Source organism: Macaca fascicularis, chromosome 16, assembly GCF_037993035.2.
Source record: "Macaca fascicularis isolate 582-1 chromosome 16, T2T-MFA8v1.1".
Taxonomy (NCBI): Eukaryota; Metazoa; Chordata; class Mammalia; order Primates; family Cercopithecidae; genus Macaca; species Macaca fascicularis.
Genome location: NC_088390.1, coordinates 9,256,166 through 9,271,058, shown reverse-complemented (window position 1 = coordinate 9,271,058; position 14,893 = coordinate 9,256,166). Strand labels below are relative to the sequence as shown.

At 54.4% G+C, this 14,893-nt stretch overlaps 1 protein-coding gene across 4 annotated transcripts in view; it reads right to left on the bottom strand.

The window, feature by feature from the left end:
• Positions 1 to 14,893, bottom strand: part of NTN1 (netrin 1) — a 245,786-nt gene that overhangs the window by 52,808 nt on the left and 178,085 nt on the right. For all 4 annotated transcript variants that reach the window (XM_045376314.3, XM_045376311.3, XM_065532767.2 and 1 more), the window contains exons 4-5: positions 6,167 to 6,316; positions 3,122 to 3,175 (exon numbers count right to left, since the gene is read on the bottom strand). In XM_045376314.3, coding sequence (XP_045232249.1) covers positions 3,122 to 3,175; positions 6,167 to 6,316 — 204 coding nt within the window. The remainder of the gene's footprint in view (positions 1 to 3,121; positions 3,176 to 6,166; positions 6,317 to 14,893) is intronic.

Sequence of the window (14,893 nt, the reverse complement as noted above, 5' to 3'; positions counted from 1 at the left end):
CAGGCCTCTGCCTGGGATGTGGGAGAAGTGGACCCTCGGGGGCGGACCCAGAACAAGCAGGCACTTCTGAAGAGGAAACCCCAGCAGGAGGAGCTCACTCCTGCCACAGCCAGCCAGGGAGGGAAGGGCCTGTGGAGCACTGGGTCCGCCCCTTCGTTCTTCCAGAAGGCAGAAAGGAGACGCCATTGCATTGTCCAAGTTCTTAGAGTCAGTGAAGGGCAAACCCCTGGTCTCCTGGCTCCACACCAGTCTCCTCCCACCAAACCAAGTGGCCACCACAAAACCGAACAAACAATTTGCAAATCAAGAACTCCCCTTGAGCTGATAGGTGGGGAACGGGTTGGGGAGGGAAGGCAGGTGTCTCTGTTTTATCCTTGAGTGCTGAGGTCTCTACAACCAATAAATAGGTGAGTGCTGGGGGAGCTTTGGGCACCATGCCCTTCTTGAGTGGGTGGTCCCTCTCTCCTTCCTCCTTGTTTCCCTCCTGGTCTCCCCCGCCGCAGACCCCCCCCCCCCGCCCCGCAGACACTACGTTCCTTGTCTCCCTGGCCCATGACGGTTTACCAGCTAGCTCTGTGAGCAGGTAAAGAACATTCCGGGAGTGAGCTGGCCCTTCAAGGGGATGAGTTCAGGGGAAGGTTATGTCCATCAGCTTTCACAACAAATTCTCAGCTTATTAATTCTCCTCTGGTACGCAGGCAAAAGCAAACAAGCTTTTCTCCGGCAGCCTCGCACAGAGGCCTCCCCTGTTCAAACACAGCAAGAGTGGACAGGTTTGGGAGCGCTGAGCTCCCAGGCCCCGCTTCCCAGGGGGCCCTCCTGGCCTCCTGCCTGCAATGTCTCAGCCGCTGAGACAAGGCATGCCCGGCCTCTCTGTGGTGGGAGGCCCCACGGTCCAGCACTTGTTGTCCCAGAGATGGTTCCAGTTCTCTGGAACATTCTCTGGGACAGACACCCTGGGTATCCCAGGACCCCCAGAGTAGGGCAGCGCGGGTCTGGTCAAAGCTACAAACATGGCTCCAGGCTTCCAACCTGCTCACTCAGCCTCTCTCTGAGGAAGATACTTTATAAGGATGTTTATTTACTGCTCGCTTCAGTTTAAACCATACTTTTAAAGGTTCAGAATGAGGAAAGGAAATAAACAGTAACAAAGTCAAGCAGTCTGAAAAGTTAAACAACCCAAAGAAGACATTTCAAAGGAGGAGGCTGCAAGTATTTATAAGCAGCTGCTCCAGAATCTTTTGTCTGGCGGAGCCAAGAACCTTGGACGTTTTATACCAGCTTCTTGCAGCCTGTGTGGAAACCTCATGACATCCCTCCCCCTCCACATCTTTCCCCATTTGCCCATTTCTGACTTGGAAGGGAAAAACTCAAAGTCAAGGGTTTGTGAGAAACCCAGAGTCAAGCTACAAGGACTAGAGAAACGGGGGGAGTGAGAGACAGAGACGGAGATGGAGATGGAGACAGATCTTTAAGGTCTGTCTGGCTTTTGCATGAGCTGTGGACGCAGCCCCTGCTCAGAAGCCTCAATCCCCCGCAGTGTGCACAGCCTTAAGATCTCGTCCAGGTACGTCTCAGTTAGGCAAGGACGAATGTCACATCAAGGAGAGCAAGAATCGAAGTTCTATTTAAGTCTCTTCTACCTTCAAAACTGCTCTCCCCTAGAGCTGAACTAATTGAGGATGTTCCTTTGAAATGTGCTGTGACACAGACAGCTTCCTCCTTGGCTCTGTCATCTAGTCTCCCTGTCATGCCGCTTCCTTCAATCCCTTCTCTTCGCCATTTCCCCTGCGTGGGGCTCAACCAAAGGCCCCTGAAGGCTCTGCAAACAACGCAAGACAGAACTGTCTCTGGCTTTCCCCGCGCTGCCTCTGGCACTCCCTGAAATGCATTTCTGTCCTTTCCTGTTTGCTGGCTGTTTGTGGACCATGCCTGTACAAGTGCCGAGTCTGTCTTCTCTCAAGTTCCCAGTGCACTGCCAATACTCTCCAAAATCCCGTCTGTGTCCTAAAATACTCCGGCGGCCACGTGGGTTTGCAAGCTCCCCCATACCTCTCTACAGTCGTTTCTGGGGGAGGGAAAGGGTCCCCAGCGCCAGCATGAATGTCCATGCTGGGGTGCCTGTCACTTTCTGCCCTCTTACCCCAAGGACCAGTACACAAAAGCCCTGTGTGACCCCAGGACCAGGACTGTGGGTACAGGCCTGGGCTGCTCTCAGCAGGGCATCCGGCAGGGCTGTGCCCTCTGAGTGCCCAAAGCCAGAGCTATGCAACCCTTCTTGTGTCAAGGACTGTTGAAGCCTGTGGACCCTTCCTCAAAAAAACATTTCTCCATGCTAAAATAAAACACACAGGTCTACAAAGGAAATTAATAGTTCTGAAATGCCGCTGCCCAAATATCTTGAAAGAACCAGATGGATGGTATGGTTACGTTACGCGAGTGCTTCCTGATTAACGATTATAAATCAGGATCTAGCAGCGGGTCTAGTAACTTCTGTCGTTTTGAGAAGCAATAACCAGCATGAACAGTATTTATGATATCTGCAGCAGCTAGAATGTGATGTGAAAACCGCCGTGACTTCTGCTGGTGACCAAGGTGCAGGCTCGGCCGCATGCCGCGGTCTGCGGCCTCTCTTTGCCATGGAGGAAATGCTAAATTTTCAGTTGGACGCGAATGAAAATGAAGATGTGATTCTCCCCCACGCCCACCTCCCAGGCCCCCTGCATTCTGCTTCTGTGCCCAAGCCTCCTCCTGTATCCCCAGCACCTGGCTCCTTCCTTCTCTGCAGCCCCAAGAAGCAGTGACAGGCCCTCAGCTTGGAAGGTGCTGGGCTGGTGGGCAGCTGGTGGACAAAGAGAAGGAGCTCAGTTTTTAGGGTTCCAGGCTTGGGAGAGAGGCACCATTAAAATCTCCTCCATTTGATTCTCAGAGGGAAAGTCACAACATAGCGTCCTGTAGCTCCAGCTTCTTCAGTGCAACCCAGGGGTGCCAGTCATTCGGAGCAGACCCCAGATAGCGGTTAGAGGAGTCTGGGCTTCTGAACGCCCCTTCCCCGTTAACCCACCCCACCACCCCGCCACACAGCAAGAGTGGGAAATTAGAAGCGAAGGGGGCAGTTTACCTTCAGGCTCCTCCACGCTGCTGGCTGTGGTCGTCGGCGGCGCTACGGGGATCTCTTTGTGAGGTTCAAGACAGGAGTGAGGGGAGGGGGATGGTGGAGAGAAAACAAGGTAAGACGACATGATTTTTTGACTTTAGAATGAGCCCAGCACAGACTCCTCCCAACTTCCTGGGACCCTCCCCTCCATTTCCCATTCCCCGGCTCAAGAAAAGTCAGAGGAACAGAAATCAGCAGCGGCATCCTGGGCAGGTGGTGTTTTTCTCCTTTCGCCTAGCAGGGGGGCGTGAAGGCAGGAGGGAGGCGGCAACACAGAGCCTAGCCTTGCCCCCACCCCCGGGCCTGACATCAACTCAGCTCCACCCCTGGAGGGGTGGAGAGGGGTTTCCCCAGGCCACTCTCCTCATCGTGATGTGGCTACTGGGCCCTGCTCATCTCTAAGCTCAACTCACAGGTGGAGAAGGAGCCATGGCAGGACGGCACGCAAGGCGCTGGGAATCTGCCCAAAGGAAAAGGTTTCTCCCACATGCAGAGAAGTGTTGGCAGCACGGCCCAGGTTCCGGCGGCCTCACCTCTCAGGTGCTAAGGCATTTTCTTAGTGGGCAGCATGGGACCAAGAGTGCAGATCCAAGGGCCTCATAAAAGCTTGTGTGCTTCGTGTTGATTATTCTCTATCTAATACTGCAATTTGGCCAGGTGCAGGGGCTCACATCTGTCATCTCAACACGTTGGGGGCCCAGGGTGGGAGGATGGCTTGAAACCAGGAGTTTGCAACCAGCCTGGCCAACAAAGCAAGACTTTGCCTCTACAAAAAATAAATTAGCCAGGCGTGGTGGCACGCACCTGTAGTCCCAGCCACTCAGAAGGCTGAGGCAGGAGGATCCCTGGAGCCCAGGAGTTTGAGGTTGCAGTGAGCTATGATGGTACCACTGCACTCCAGCCTGGGCAACAGAGCAAGATCCCGTCTCAAAAAGTATATATAATAATAAACATTTAAAAAGCAGTTGGTTCCTACTACCTGCCGGACCCCACCCTGTGCTCAAGAAAGGAGAGGAGGTTCATCCAGTCCCCACTGTTCATCGGTTCAGCAGCCTGGCACTGAAGCTCCGGCTTCCTCTTTCTGGACAAGGCCAAACCATGGACCAGAAGTCCCTAAGAGGAAGGGACTCACTTCCCCTGGTGAGTGACCACGAACCCCACTGATTGTAGCCACCGTCTGACTCTTTGCAGTAAAACTCTGACTCCCAGATTCTAGATGAGCTAGGACTTGAGGCTTGGTGGAGGGACATGGCCTACTCAGGCTGGGAGGCAAATCTGAGAGGCACCGGAGGCATCCTCTGCTCCTTTAGGAAGTACAAGTGGGGGACACAGCCCTCAATGTGGGGTCAAATCTTGACCTCAGGCAACTGTATTAGCAACAACAACCCATAGGTGCCCTGTCACAATGGGTGATTAGGAAGCTGGACCTAAAAAGCCACCTGGTCCCAGCAGAAACATCCCGGAGGCAACATCTGAATGGTCCAGTCTAATCCCACAAGTCTACAAATGGAGCCGAAGCCAATGGCCGCAGAGCCACTGTGACCACCACCCTCAGCGCCTGAGGTCGGCCTGGCTCTGGGACGCCCATGCAGGGCCCATGGCTACGCAAACTGGGACAAAACAGGGCACGAGTCCCTCAGGCACTGTCTGGGACCTGTAGCTCTTCCCTTGGGAAGAGCACGCGAAAATTCCAGGATGGAGCCCCAGGTTGCCCGGTAGGGAGCAATGCTCTCGCCAGGCATCAGCCCGCCCTTTGTGAGAGGAGAGGAGAAGGCACAGGCTGGGAAGTGTGAGTTCCCAAGGGTTCAGCCTCTGATTCAGAAACACCAGCTCTCATGTCTAGGCTTGATTTTTCCACTTGGGGATTTGAAATGTTGGCTCTAACCATTTCTGAGCAACCTGAGAACGCCTAACTCCCTGAAGAAGACCTCAGTTTCCACCCCCGCCATGTTTTCCGAACCCCAGATCTCCTCCCAGCTGTCTAAAAATGTTCACCTTGCAGAATGTGGATGGACAGAAGGATTCTGACAAACTGTAAGGCTGACAATTGGAGGTTGTCGTGAAACCATTTCAACCTGCGCTGCCCTGGATGGGTGCTGAGCCCCCTCTACCGAGGCGTGGATCCTGGTCATTTGCTATTAGCGAGCCCCTGAGAACAGCTGTGTGGAACGCCGCAGGGTTGCTATCATCCTTCATTAGGGCCACAGGTGCGGTGCATGGAAGCCCTGCCTAGCTCCTCTCGAAGGCCCTGGGCTGTCGGTCCTTTCTGTTCTGAACCCACCAGGGGCAGAGGGAATGCCGACATTCCGGCAATAGTGACAGCAGCACGCCTGGAACGGACCCACCCCAGATCCAGGGTCCAGGTAGACAGTGAGAATGGGGCCAGTGCTGAGGACAGCGGCTTGCTTTCCCCCAGAAACAGGAAACTCAGTGTTTGTCAGATAGACAGCCTCAGACGGGCTGGCTCTGCTGAGCCCCCAGTGGCTTTTGTAAGAACTTCTATGAGCTTGCGGGGGGTCTCCCACGTGGACTCAATGAGCGTGAGACCGTGAATGCAGGAATGCACACTGATGACAGAACCCACTGAACGGGCCAGGCACGGTGGCTCATGCCTGCAATCCCAGCACTTTGGGAGGCCAAGGTGGGCGGATCACCTGAGGTCAGGAGTTCAAGACTAGCCTGGCCAACATGGCGAAATCTCATACTCTATTAAAATAAAGACAAAAATAAGCGGGACATGGAGGCATGCACCTATAATTCCAGCAACTCGGGAGGCTGAGGCAGGAGAATCACTTGAATCCAGGAGGCTGAGGCAGGAGAATCACTTGAACCCAGGAGGCAGAGGTTACAGTGAGCTGAGATCGTGCCACTGCACTCCAGCCTGGGCGACAGAGTGAGACTCCGTCTCAAAAATAAAAGAACCCACTGAACATCAGTGACCAGCATCCTCAAAAGCTCACTGTCCTCCCACAAAGCCAGAGACTTGAAAAGCTGGTGTCCTATACATACTTATGCAGGGGGCGATGGGTGAGCGGCTCTGCTGGTAGCCTTTGGCGCAGCGGTTGCAAGTGATACCCGTCACGCCGTCCTTACAGGGACACTGGCCGGTGGTCTGGTTGCAGGTTTTGCCAGCGGCACCCACGGGGTGGCAATCACAGGCTGCAGAGAACACAAAATGGGAGGGTCAGACAAGGGGGAAGGGGCCAGTGCATCCCCCCCCAGAGCCCTCCCTACCCAGGGGTGCCTCCATGGACCCTGCCCTAGAGGAAGAGCAGCAAGGGAGAGCAGGCCCAGCCAAGCCCAAACACACTCCGGAAGCTCTGACACTGGCCACCCGCCTACCTGGAAACGGGGACTGAAAACTAAAATGGACCGACCTGAAGAGACTGCTTTGGCAGCAGGAAAGTGAAGTGCGGGAGCCCTTTGGAAGCCCAGGAGGAAGGCTTTCAAATACTTTCTGGGGAAGGCAGAGCCCGCAGCCCTGATCGCGCCTGGGTGGAGGAGTCAGGATGTGAGGGTACACCTTCCCTTGACAGGGTCAGCCTATGCGTTTTCACTCTGTCCTCAACCAGCTCCCCGCCCCCAAGTTTTCTTGCCGACCCAGGGTGTGGGAGGAGTGGGGTTTGAGGCCTGATGAAGCTCTGGGGTTTGCCAGGTTAGAGGGAGTCACAGGTTCTCAACCAAGAACGCAGGTGAGAGCAGTTTAAAGGAGCCAGATTAGGCTCCCCCAGCTGCTGCCCCCCACCCCTGACCCTGCTTTGCAGTCAGACAGCCAAGGCAGCCTTCTCAATCACAAAAACCATACACTGTAGCACTAGAAAGGGTCACAGTGATCGTTTAGTTTAAAGGCTTGATTAAATGTGCAAACAAAGACGGGAGAGGTAAAGGAAACTCCCAGAGCCTCACAGGAAGGGAACAGCCAGGCTGGGAGGCGAAGCAAGGCTGGGATTCTCAGACCAGCAACTACGGCTCCACAGAGCAGGGCCCCCCACCTTCCTCCTGGGCTTAGAAAGGGTGGAGAGGTAGGGTTGCCCACCCCGTCATGCTTCACGGAGGCTCTGTCGCTGTGTCCTAAGGAGCCAGTTCCAGTAAGAGAGTAGCCACAGGACCGCAGGAGGATGTCCCGCCAACACACATGCTCTGGGCATAGAACAGCTATACCTGTAGGCACAGGACGCCAGCGTTCCCTGCTAAGTCCTGCCTCCCTGAAGCTAGGCGGTGGCCTCAGAGCGGTGGGGAAGGGGAAGACCGAAGGAAGGAGGCAAACGTCCTAGCCACACCCCGCCCAGGAGGCTGGAGGTGGGGAGTCGTCTGCAGCAAGGCGTCCTGCAGCCAATTCCAGGTGTCCCCTGGTGGCTGCTAACGTGTTCCTCCTCCAAAAGGAGGAAAAAAAACCAAGAACGCAGGTGAGAGCAGTTTAAAGGAGCCAGATTAGAACTTCCCAGCAAGCACTGCTGGGCGTGAGCACGGGAGTCCGTGGCTCAAAACGTGGCCTCTCCCAGCCCAGCTGGCCTCGGGCCCAGGAGTGGCCAGTGAGGATAATTACGAAGAGGAGGGAGGGAAGAAAGTGGAAAGGAGAAGAATGTGAGGAACTGTTTGTTGAAGTTGTGTTTGGACATGCAAAAGCTCCTGGAATCACTTGGAGTGATGGTTCTGGGACTGGGGGTGCCCCCGTCAGGTGGGAGGAGGGTGGGGGCACAGGCCCTGGCACAGGGGCAGCCTACAGGGCTCCCTGCCTGTGAGGCAAATGGAACTGCTCCAGTCTCGCTACTACTTCTCATAGAAGGCCTTTTTTTTTTTTTTTCTTTTGAGATGGATTTTCACTCTTGTTGCCCAGGCTAGAGTGCAATGGCACGATCTCGGCTCACTGCAACCTCTACCTCTTGGGTTCAAACGATTCACCTGCCTCAGCTTCCCGAGTAGCTGGGATTACAGGTGCCCACCATTACGCCCGGCTAATTTGGCTAATTTTTTTGTATTTTCAGTAGAGACAGGGTTTCACTACGTTGGGCAGGCTGGTCTCGAACTCCTGACCTCAGGTGATCTGCCCGCCTCTGCCTCCCAAAGTGCTGGGATTACAGGCGTGAGCCACCGTGCCCAGCCAGAAGTCATGTCTTTTGCTAGGAAATTGTCTTAGATGTACCCTAAATTCAAGTTCATTCTCTGTTGTCTTTTTCACTCAACACTAAGAAAAGATTCAGCCTTGACGGCCCATGGAGGCGTGCAGAGGAGGAGGAGGGGAGAAGGGGAGGCTGAAGACGGCCTCTGACCTTTCCCTATGGCCTCTTCAATTCGTCCGTGGTAGGAAGGGAGATGGAGGCAGTGCCTCTAAGTCGGCCGTGCGAACGCAAAGGGCCACAGCACAGGCTCCTACCGCCTTCGAAGGCCCTGATGCAAGGCGTGAGCATCAGGGGCTCAGGCCAGCTGACCTCCCTTAGCCAGCTGGTAATCCTAAGATTCATGCCAAGACATTCTCCCCTCCGAGCTGATGGAACACAGCTGTGGACCAGTAACTTCTGAATCCTTGGACTTGGCTGAAGGGAGGTCACCAAAACTTGCTCGGTCACTGCACGTTCAGAGCCACGTCACACGTGGACACCACCATTGGCCCAGGTGGTCTTTATCTTGGCGGCGGCCGACCCAGAGCGGACTCTGGGTGGAGTCAGGATGGTGCATTGTTCTGCCCCACGGCCCCTGACAGCTGGTGACCTGCTCAGCTGCCTGGGCTGGCACCGGCCGAGGTCTGGCGGAGTGAGGGCCGTCCTGGGTAACGGCAGCGCCACTGTATCGGCTGTGTGCGGCAGGCGCTTCCTAAGGGCCCACCCTTTGGTTCAACACAAGCTGATGCTTGCTGCTGATGTGTTCCTCCTCCAAAAGGACCAAACCATTTCCAAATCACTCCAAATCGCTCTCCTAAGATTTTGCAAGAATCTGCCCTATCTGTCTGGCGTATGGAGGCAGCAGGCTGACTCGTGTTTCCACACCAGCAGATCATTGCTCTAGGAAGGGAGGCAATCAGGGTCCTAAAGGGTCTGCCCAAGGCAGAGTCTTCTTCAGCAGTAGCCGCCCCGCGCAACTCCTGCAAACTCCTTAGCACATCCACACTCTCTCATACGCGTCGAATCCCTTGGTCCTCGCAACAGCCCTCTGAAATGTGCGTGACGGCACAGAGGAGACCACGGACCGGCAAAGAAAACTGCAGGAGAAGACCGGGGGCCGTGCAGAAAGGGCCTGGATCTCTGAGGGAACCACCCTTTCTAAACGGCCCCCTTTGTATTTCTTGTTCTGCAAGGAGAAATAAGCTATCTTACAATACGAAGTGGGTTTTCTGTTACCTGTACCCAATGCAATCCTAACAGACGTGCCTGGAATTCATTCTCAATCCCCAAAGGTCCAGCCAAAGGACCCCAAAGTGAGAACTTTTCCTAAAAATTCACTAATTGAGATGGCCCCCATTATACCCTCTGTGCAAAGGGTGAGTTTCAAGGTGTAGGCAGAGTTGACAGATGACAATGCCACACTATGGCCTGGAAAGGGAGAATCTGACTGGCTGAGGCCAAGGGAAGGGTCAGGCCCTGGCTCTGAGGAAGAGAAGGTCAAAGTCACTTCGCTGTAGTGCTTGACCCTGAAATACACACAGACACAGACACATCAAAGTGCCTACTAGGCCGGGCGTGGTGGCTCACACCTATAATCCCAGCACTTTGGGAGGCCCAGGTGGGCAGATCACGAGGTCAGGAGATCGAGACCATCCTGGCTAACACGGTGAAACCCCGTCTCTACTAAAAATACAAAAAATTAGCCAAGCGTGGTGGCGGGCAGCTGTAGTCCCAGCTACTCAGGAGGCTGAGGCAGGAGAATGGCGTGAACCCGGGAGGCGGAGCTTGCAGTGAGCTGAGATTGCGCCACTGCACTCCAGCCTGGGCAACAGAGCAAGACTCCATCTCAAAAAAAAAAAAAGTTCCTACTAACACAGAGAGACTCACGCATATTCCCAGAAACACACAGATACAAGCAGACTCCTACTAAATCTCCCTCCCTCTCTCTCATCTACACACACTGACACAAACACACAGATTCTTATCTACAAACTCACCCATACACAGACATATACTCAGATCTACAAAGCTACACACACAGATACAGACACACACGAGGCAGGGAAGGGGAGGTGTGGAGTGAGCTGGGGAGAAGGTGGAAGTTAGGTGAGTGGAGGTCTTTTCCTTTGCAGGGGAGGGGGCGGTCCGGTGAAGGAGACAAAGAGAGAGCCTCCCTAATTCCTCTGAGAACGTGGTCTGGGTCAGAATATCTTCCACCACAGGAAGCCGCTGGGTGGCTTCCATGTCCCTGGAAGTCAGCCACTTTTTTCAGAGGTCGGTCAATCCCTTCCATGGCAGGTCACCCCATGTGCTTGGAGCAGGCAGCACCTGGCCATGGGAAACAATGTACCCGGGGAGTTTTTCCATAAAGAGAAAGGTGAGGCCAGACGGAAGCCCAGGTCCCTGAGAATGCGGCAGGATCAGGTTTCCCATGAACACGGCAGGCTGGAGAGCCTCCCAGTGAAGCAGAGAACCCAGGCGGTTCTTGCTCTGGGTCATGAGACAGGGACAGACAGCTCAGGTGACCCAGGTGCTTTCAGACAGGTAAGAGGGGATCCGGGTCTGGCCCTCACCCTCCCAGTGAGCCTGGGTTAGTGCCTTTCTCTCTCTGGACCACCGGTGGCTCATCTGTAAGGACAGGGGTCTCCCTCTAAAGTCCCACTGAAGTGACTTACAACTTAACAGGCTACGGTTTTTGTCTAACTGCTGGGTCCAAAGGAACCAGGGTGGCAGCGCCCACCCTTTGACCATTGCCCCTCCTGCTGCCGTTCCTCAGTGTCTTGGCAAGAGACCAGGGGAAAGGGATCCTGTTGCAGGGCACAGCAGGCCTTCCGTACACCCCTACTGCTGGCCCTGCCTGCACCAGCACCCACCTGCATGGTGTCAGAATCTTGTTGAGATTTGGTTTGTCGGTGAAGAGAGGGGGTACCTAGGGACTTCTGAGAGCCCTGGCAAAGCTGACCTGGATGGCAGGTGCTTCTCATCCTCAGCTTCTTGTGCCCAAGTAGCTGCCTCTCCTCGCTCCCTCTGACACTCTCTGAAGGGATCACTGAGGCTCCTGGGCTCTGCCAGGGAGGACACGTACTCCTGAGCCTGGCACTCTCTCCACTGAAGCACATGCTGAGGCTTTCCCGAAGTCTGTCCTGGGCTCCTATCCAGAGGTCTGGCTGCTTTTCCTGAGGACTCTGGCTCCAGGGACTCTTGGGGTCGGGTAGAATCTTCAAATGGCAGCAGTCCAAGGCCATGTGCCCATGGAGGACAGGAAAGCCAGCTTGGCATGAGCCCCTCTGGAGCAGCTTCAGGTAGGACAGGGGAGACAGGACAGCCCCAGCCTCCACCCCCACTTCAGATACCACCACGGCCACCACCCAGGCCTCTGGCCAGTCTTGAAGTTCAGCTTCTGGCCTGACCTTGTGCTATGGGCTAAACTGTGTCCTCCCTTCCACACACATGCTGATGTGAGAGCCCTAATCCCCAGTACCTCAAAGTGGGATGTATTTGGAAATAGGGGCTTTAAAGAGCTCATTCATTTAAAGTGAGGTCACTGGGGTGGACCCTGATCCAACATGACTGGTGTCCTTATTAGAAGAGGGCATCAGGACACAGATGAGTGCAGTGGAAAGACCGTGTGAAGACAAAGGGAGAAGACGGTCATTTGCAAGCCAAGGAGAGAGGCCTGGAGCAGATGTTTCTCGGAACAAAACCAGCCCTGCTGACACCTTGGTCTTGGACTTCCACCCTCCAGAACTATGAGACATAAACTTCTGTTGTTTAAGCCAATCAGTCTGAGGCACTCTGCAGCCTGTGCTGACTAACACACCTGTGTGGAGCCTCAGGTAAGCATCTTCTTCTCCAGAACCCTCCCAGGCCTGTCCTGTACTCATGAGAAGGAAGACTGCCCCACCACTCCACCAATGAACTCTTTCATCCCCTGGCTCCCTGTGGAAGTCACCAGCTTTGTGGGAGGAGGAAAACCTTCTCCATGGTAGGCCATGTCTCTGAGGGCCTCCCAAACCCCCCGCAGGCCAGCAGAGCAGCTCTCGGCTTCCGTGATCTCTAGAGCCCCTGCTGGCTCTGATTCTCAACGGGACTCACAGACCATCTGACGGCTGTTCTCAAAAGGGTACTGGCTGAGGCCTTGAGCAGGAAGTGCTGCAGGTCCTAACGGCCCTCGGAAGGCTGGCATGGGCTCAGAGAAGGCAGCCCTGCATAAGAGATTCTGCCAGGAGCCCTACCCCCTCAGCAGCGCCCTCCTCACCTGTACAGCATGCAGGAGATGCCCTGTTCCAGTCCAGAAGAAGAAAGGGCTCACACAGCAGGTGCTGAAGGCATCCCTCCCAAAGTCTGATGGGAAACTCCCTTCCTCGTCCTCACAAGACTTCCAAGGGACAGAGGAACACAACCGACAGATAAACCACCCTGCCCTGAATCCCGGGACATTGCCCCAGCAGTGAATGTGGAAATCTTGTCAAGTTTCCCCAGGGAGGGCTGATCCCTGGAGCCTACTGTGAGGCTCCATGTGACTCCAAGGGCTGCACCTGCCTATGGCCCTCCTGGGTTGGGGGGAGACAGTCTTCTCTGCTTTGAGTAGGACCAGTCTGCATAGGTAGACACGATCCGCAAAGAAAGTAGGGGTGGATGGGGCCCTGTGGACAGGTCCCAATGCGTGGGCCTGGCTGCTCTCTGGCTGCTGTGAAGCTCAGGGAGGGCGACCGCAGCAGCATGCCTGGTGTAGTGAGGACAGTCCGCAGAGAGAGCAAGGGCCAGCATCTTCAGAGAAAAGCAGGATCCAGAGGCTCCCCAGGTCCCCATATCTCTTGTGGGTGTCAGGCCTCTTGGGGGAAGCCTGGTGGGACCCCCACTAGAGGTGACACTGGAGAGATTATATCAGGCACAAAGAGGTGTCCAGGCACCCATTTCTTCCCCACTCCCCAAAACAGGGGTGAAGGATCAGCAACCGAGAGAAGAAACACGGGAAAGCCAGCAGGGCACTCTGGAATGGAGGGGACCTAATGTAACGTGGCAGCGAAGACCAGACAGGCAGAGCTTTTGGAGGCGGGGCAGACAGAGAGGCCAGGGGAGGGGAGGGAGTGCTGACCCAGGGAGACTGGTCTCTAAGTGAGTTCAGAGCTTTGAGGTATGGGAGATGGGGAACAAGGAGGCCCAAAGACGCAGTGTCAGAGAGTCCTAGGGAAGGAGTTTCTTCTTATTGCTATTATTTAATTTGCATAGAATAAAATTCACTTTTTTGGTGAATGTGTTTTTTTTGGTTTTTTTTTTTTTTTTGAGATGTAGTTTGACTCTTGTTGCCCAGGCTGGAGTGCAATGGTGCGATCTCGGCTCACTGCAACCTCTGCCTCCCGGGTTCAAGTGATTCTCCTGCCTCAGCCTCCTGACCTTAGGTGATCCACCACCCTTGGCCTCCCAAAGTGCTGGGATTACAGGCATGAGCCACCGCGCCCAGCCCTCGTGATGGTTTTCACCTGCAGTTCCCTAATGACTAAGGGCGTTCCATGTATTTATTTGTGATCGGCCCGTCTTTGACGATGTTTCCGTTCAAGCGTTTTGTCCATGTTTAATTGGGTTGTTTGTTCCTTGTTGTTGAATTTTGAGAGTTGTTTACATATTTGGGATTCAAGTCCTCCATCAGATGTGGGATGTGCAAGTATCTTCTCATCTGTAGCTTGTCTTACAGAAGGAGCTTCTTAAAAGGTGAGCCTGGCCAGGGGTGGTGGCTCACACCTGTAATCTCAGCAGATGGGAGGCCGAGGTGGGTGGATCACCTGAGGTCAGGAGTTCGAGACCAGCCTGACCAACAAGGATAAACCCCGTTTCTACTAAAAATACAAAATTAGCCGGGTGTGGTGGTGCATGTCTGTAATCCAAGCTACTCGGGAGGCTGAGGCAGGAGAATTGCTTGAACCCGTGAGGTGGAGGTTGTGGTGAGCTGAGGTCATGCCATTGCACTCCAGCCTGGGTGACAGAGCAAAACTCCATCTAAAAAAAAAAAAAAAAAAAAAGTAGTGAGCATGATACATCAGTCAGATCACTTTTCTCCTTCCAGCCTTCCAGTGCTGAGTATGGAACCTACCTCCTCTTCAGACACCAAGGAGCTAACTACCCACCCCTTTCTCCGTCTCTTCTCTTCTAAGGGCCCACCAAGCCCTTTCCTGTTTCCAGACTTTGGTTCTTCCTAGAATGTTCTTCCCTCAGCTTCCTCGTGGATGTTTTCTCCCCAAGTCCCAGGTCTCATCTTAGATGTCCTGTTCGCAGGAAGCCCCTCCAGGGCCACCTCGTAGTGCAGCTTGACCAGTTACTCTCTCCTTCCACCCCGCTGCTTTCCTCCATGTAACTCGCCACAATCTGTCATTATCTTTCTTCTTTTCTTTCAACTTTGAGAGTTGTTTACATATTTGGGATTCAAGTCCTCCCTCAGATGTGGGATGTGCAAGTATCTTCTCCTCATCTGTAGCTTCTTAAAAGGTGAGCCTGGCCTAGCACGGTGGACCAACATGGAGAAACCCCGTTTCAACATGGAGAAACTCCCAACCTCAGGTGATCCACCCGCCTCAGCCTCCCAAAGTGTTGGGATTACAGGCGTCAGTCACCGCACCCGGCCAAGATATTTAAATTAAAA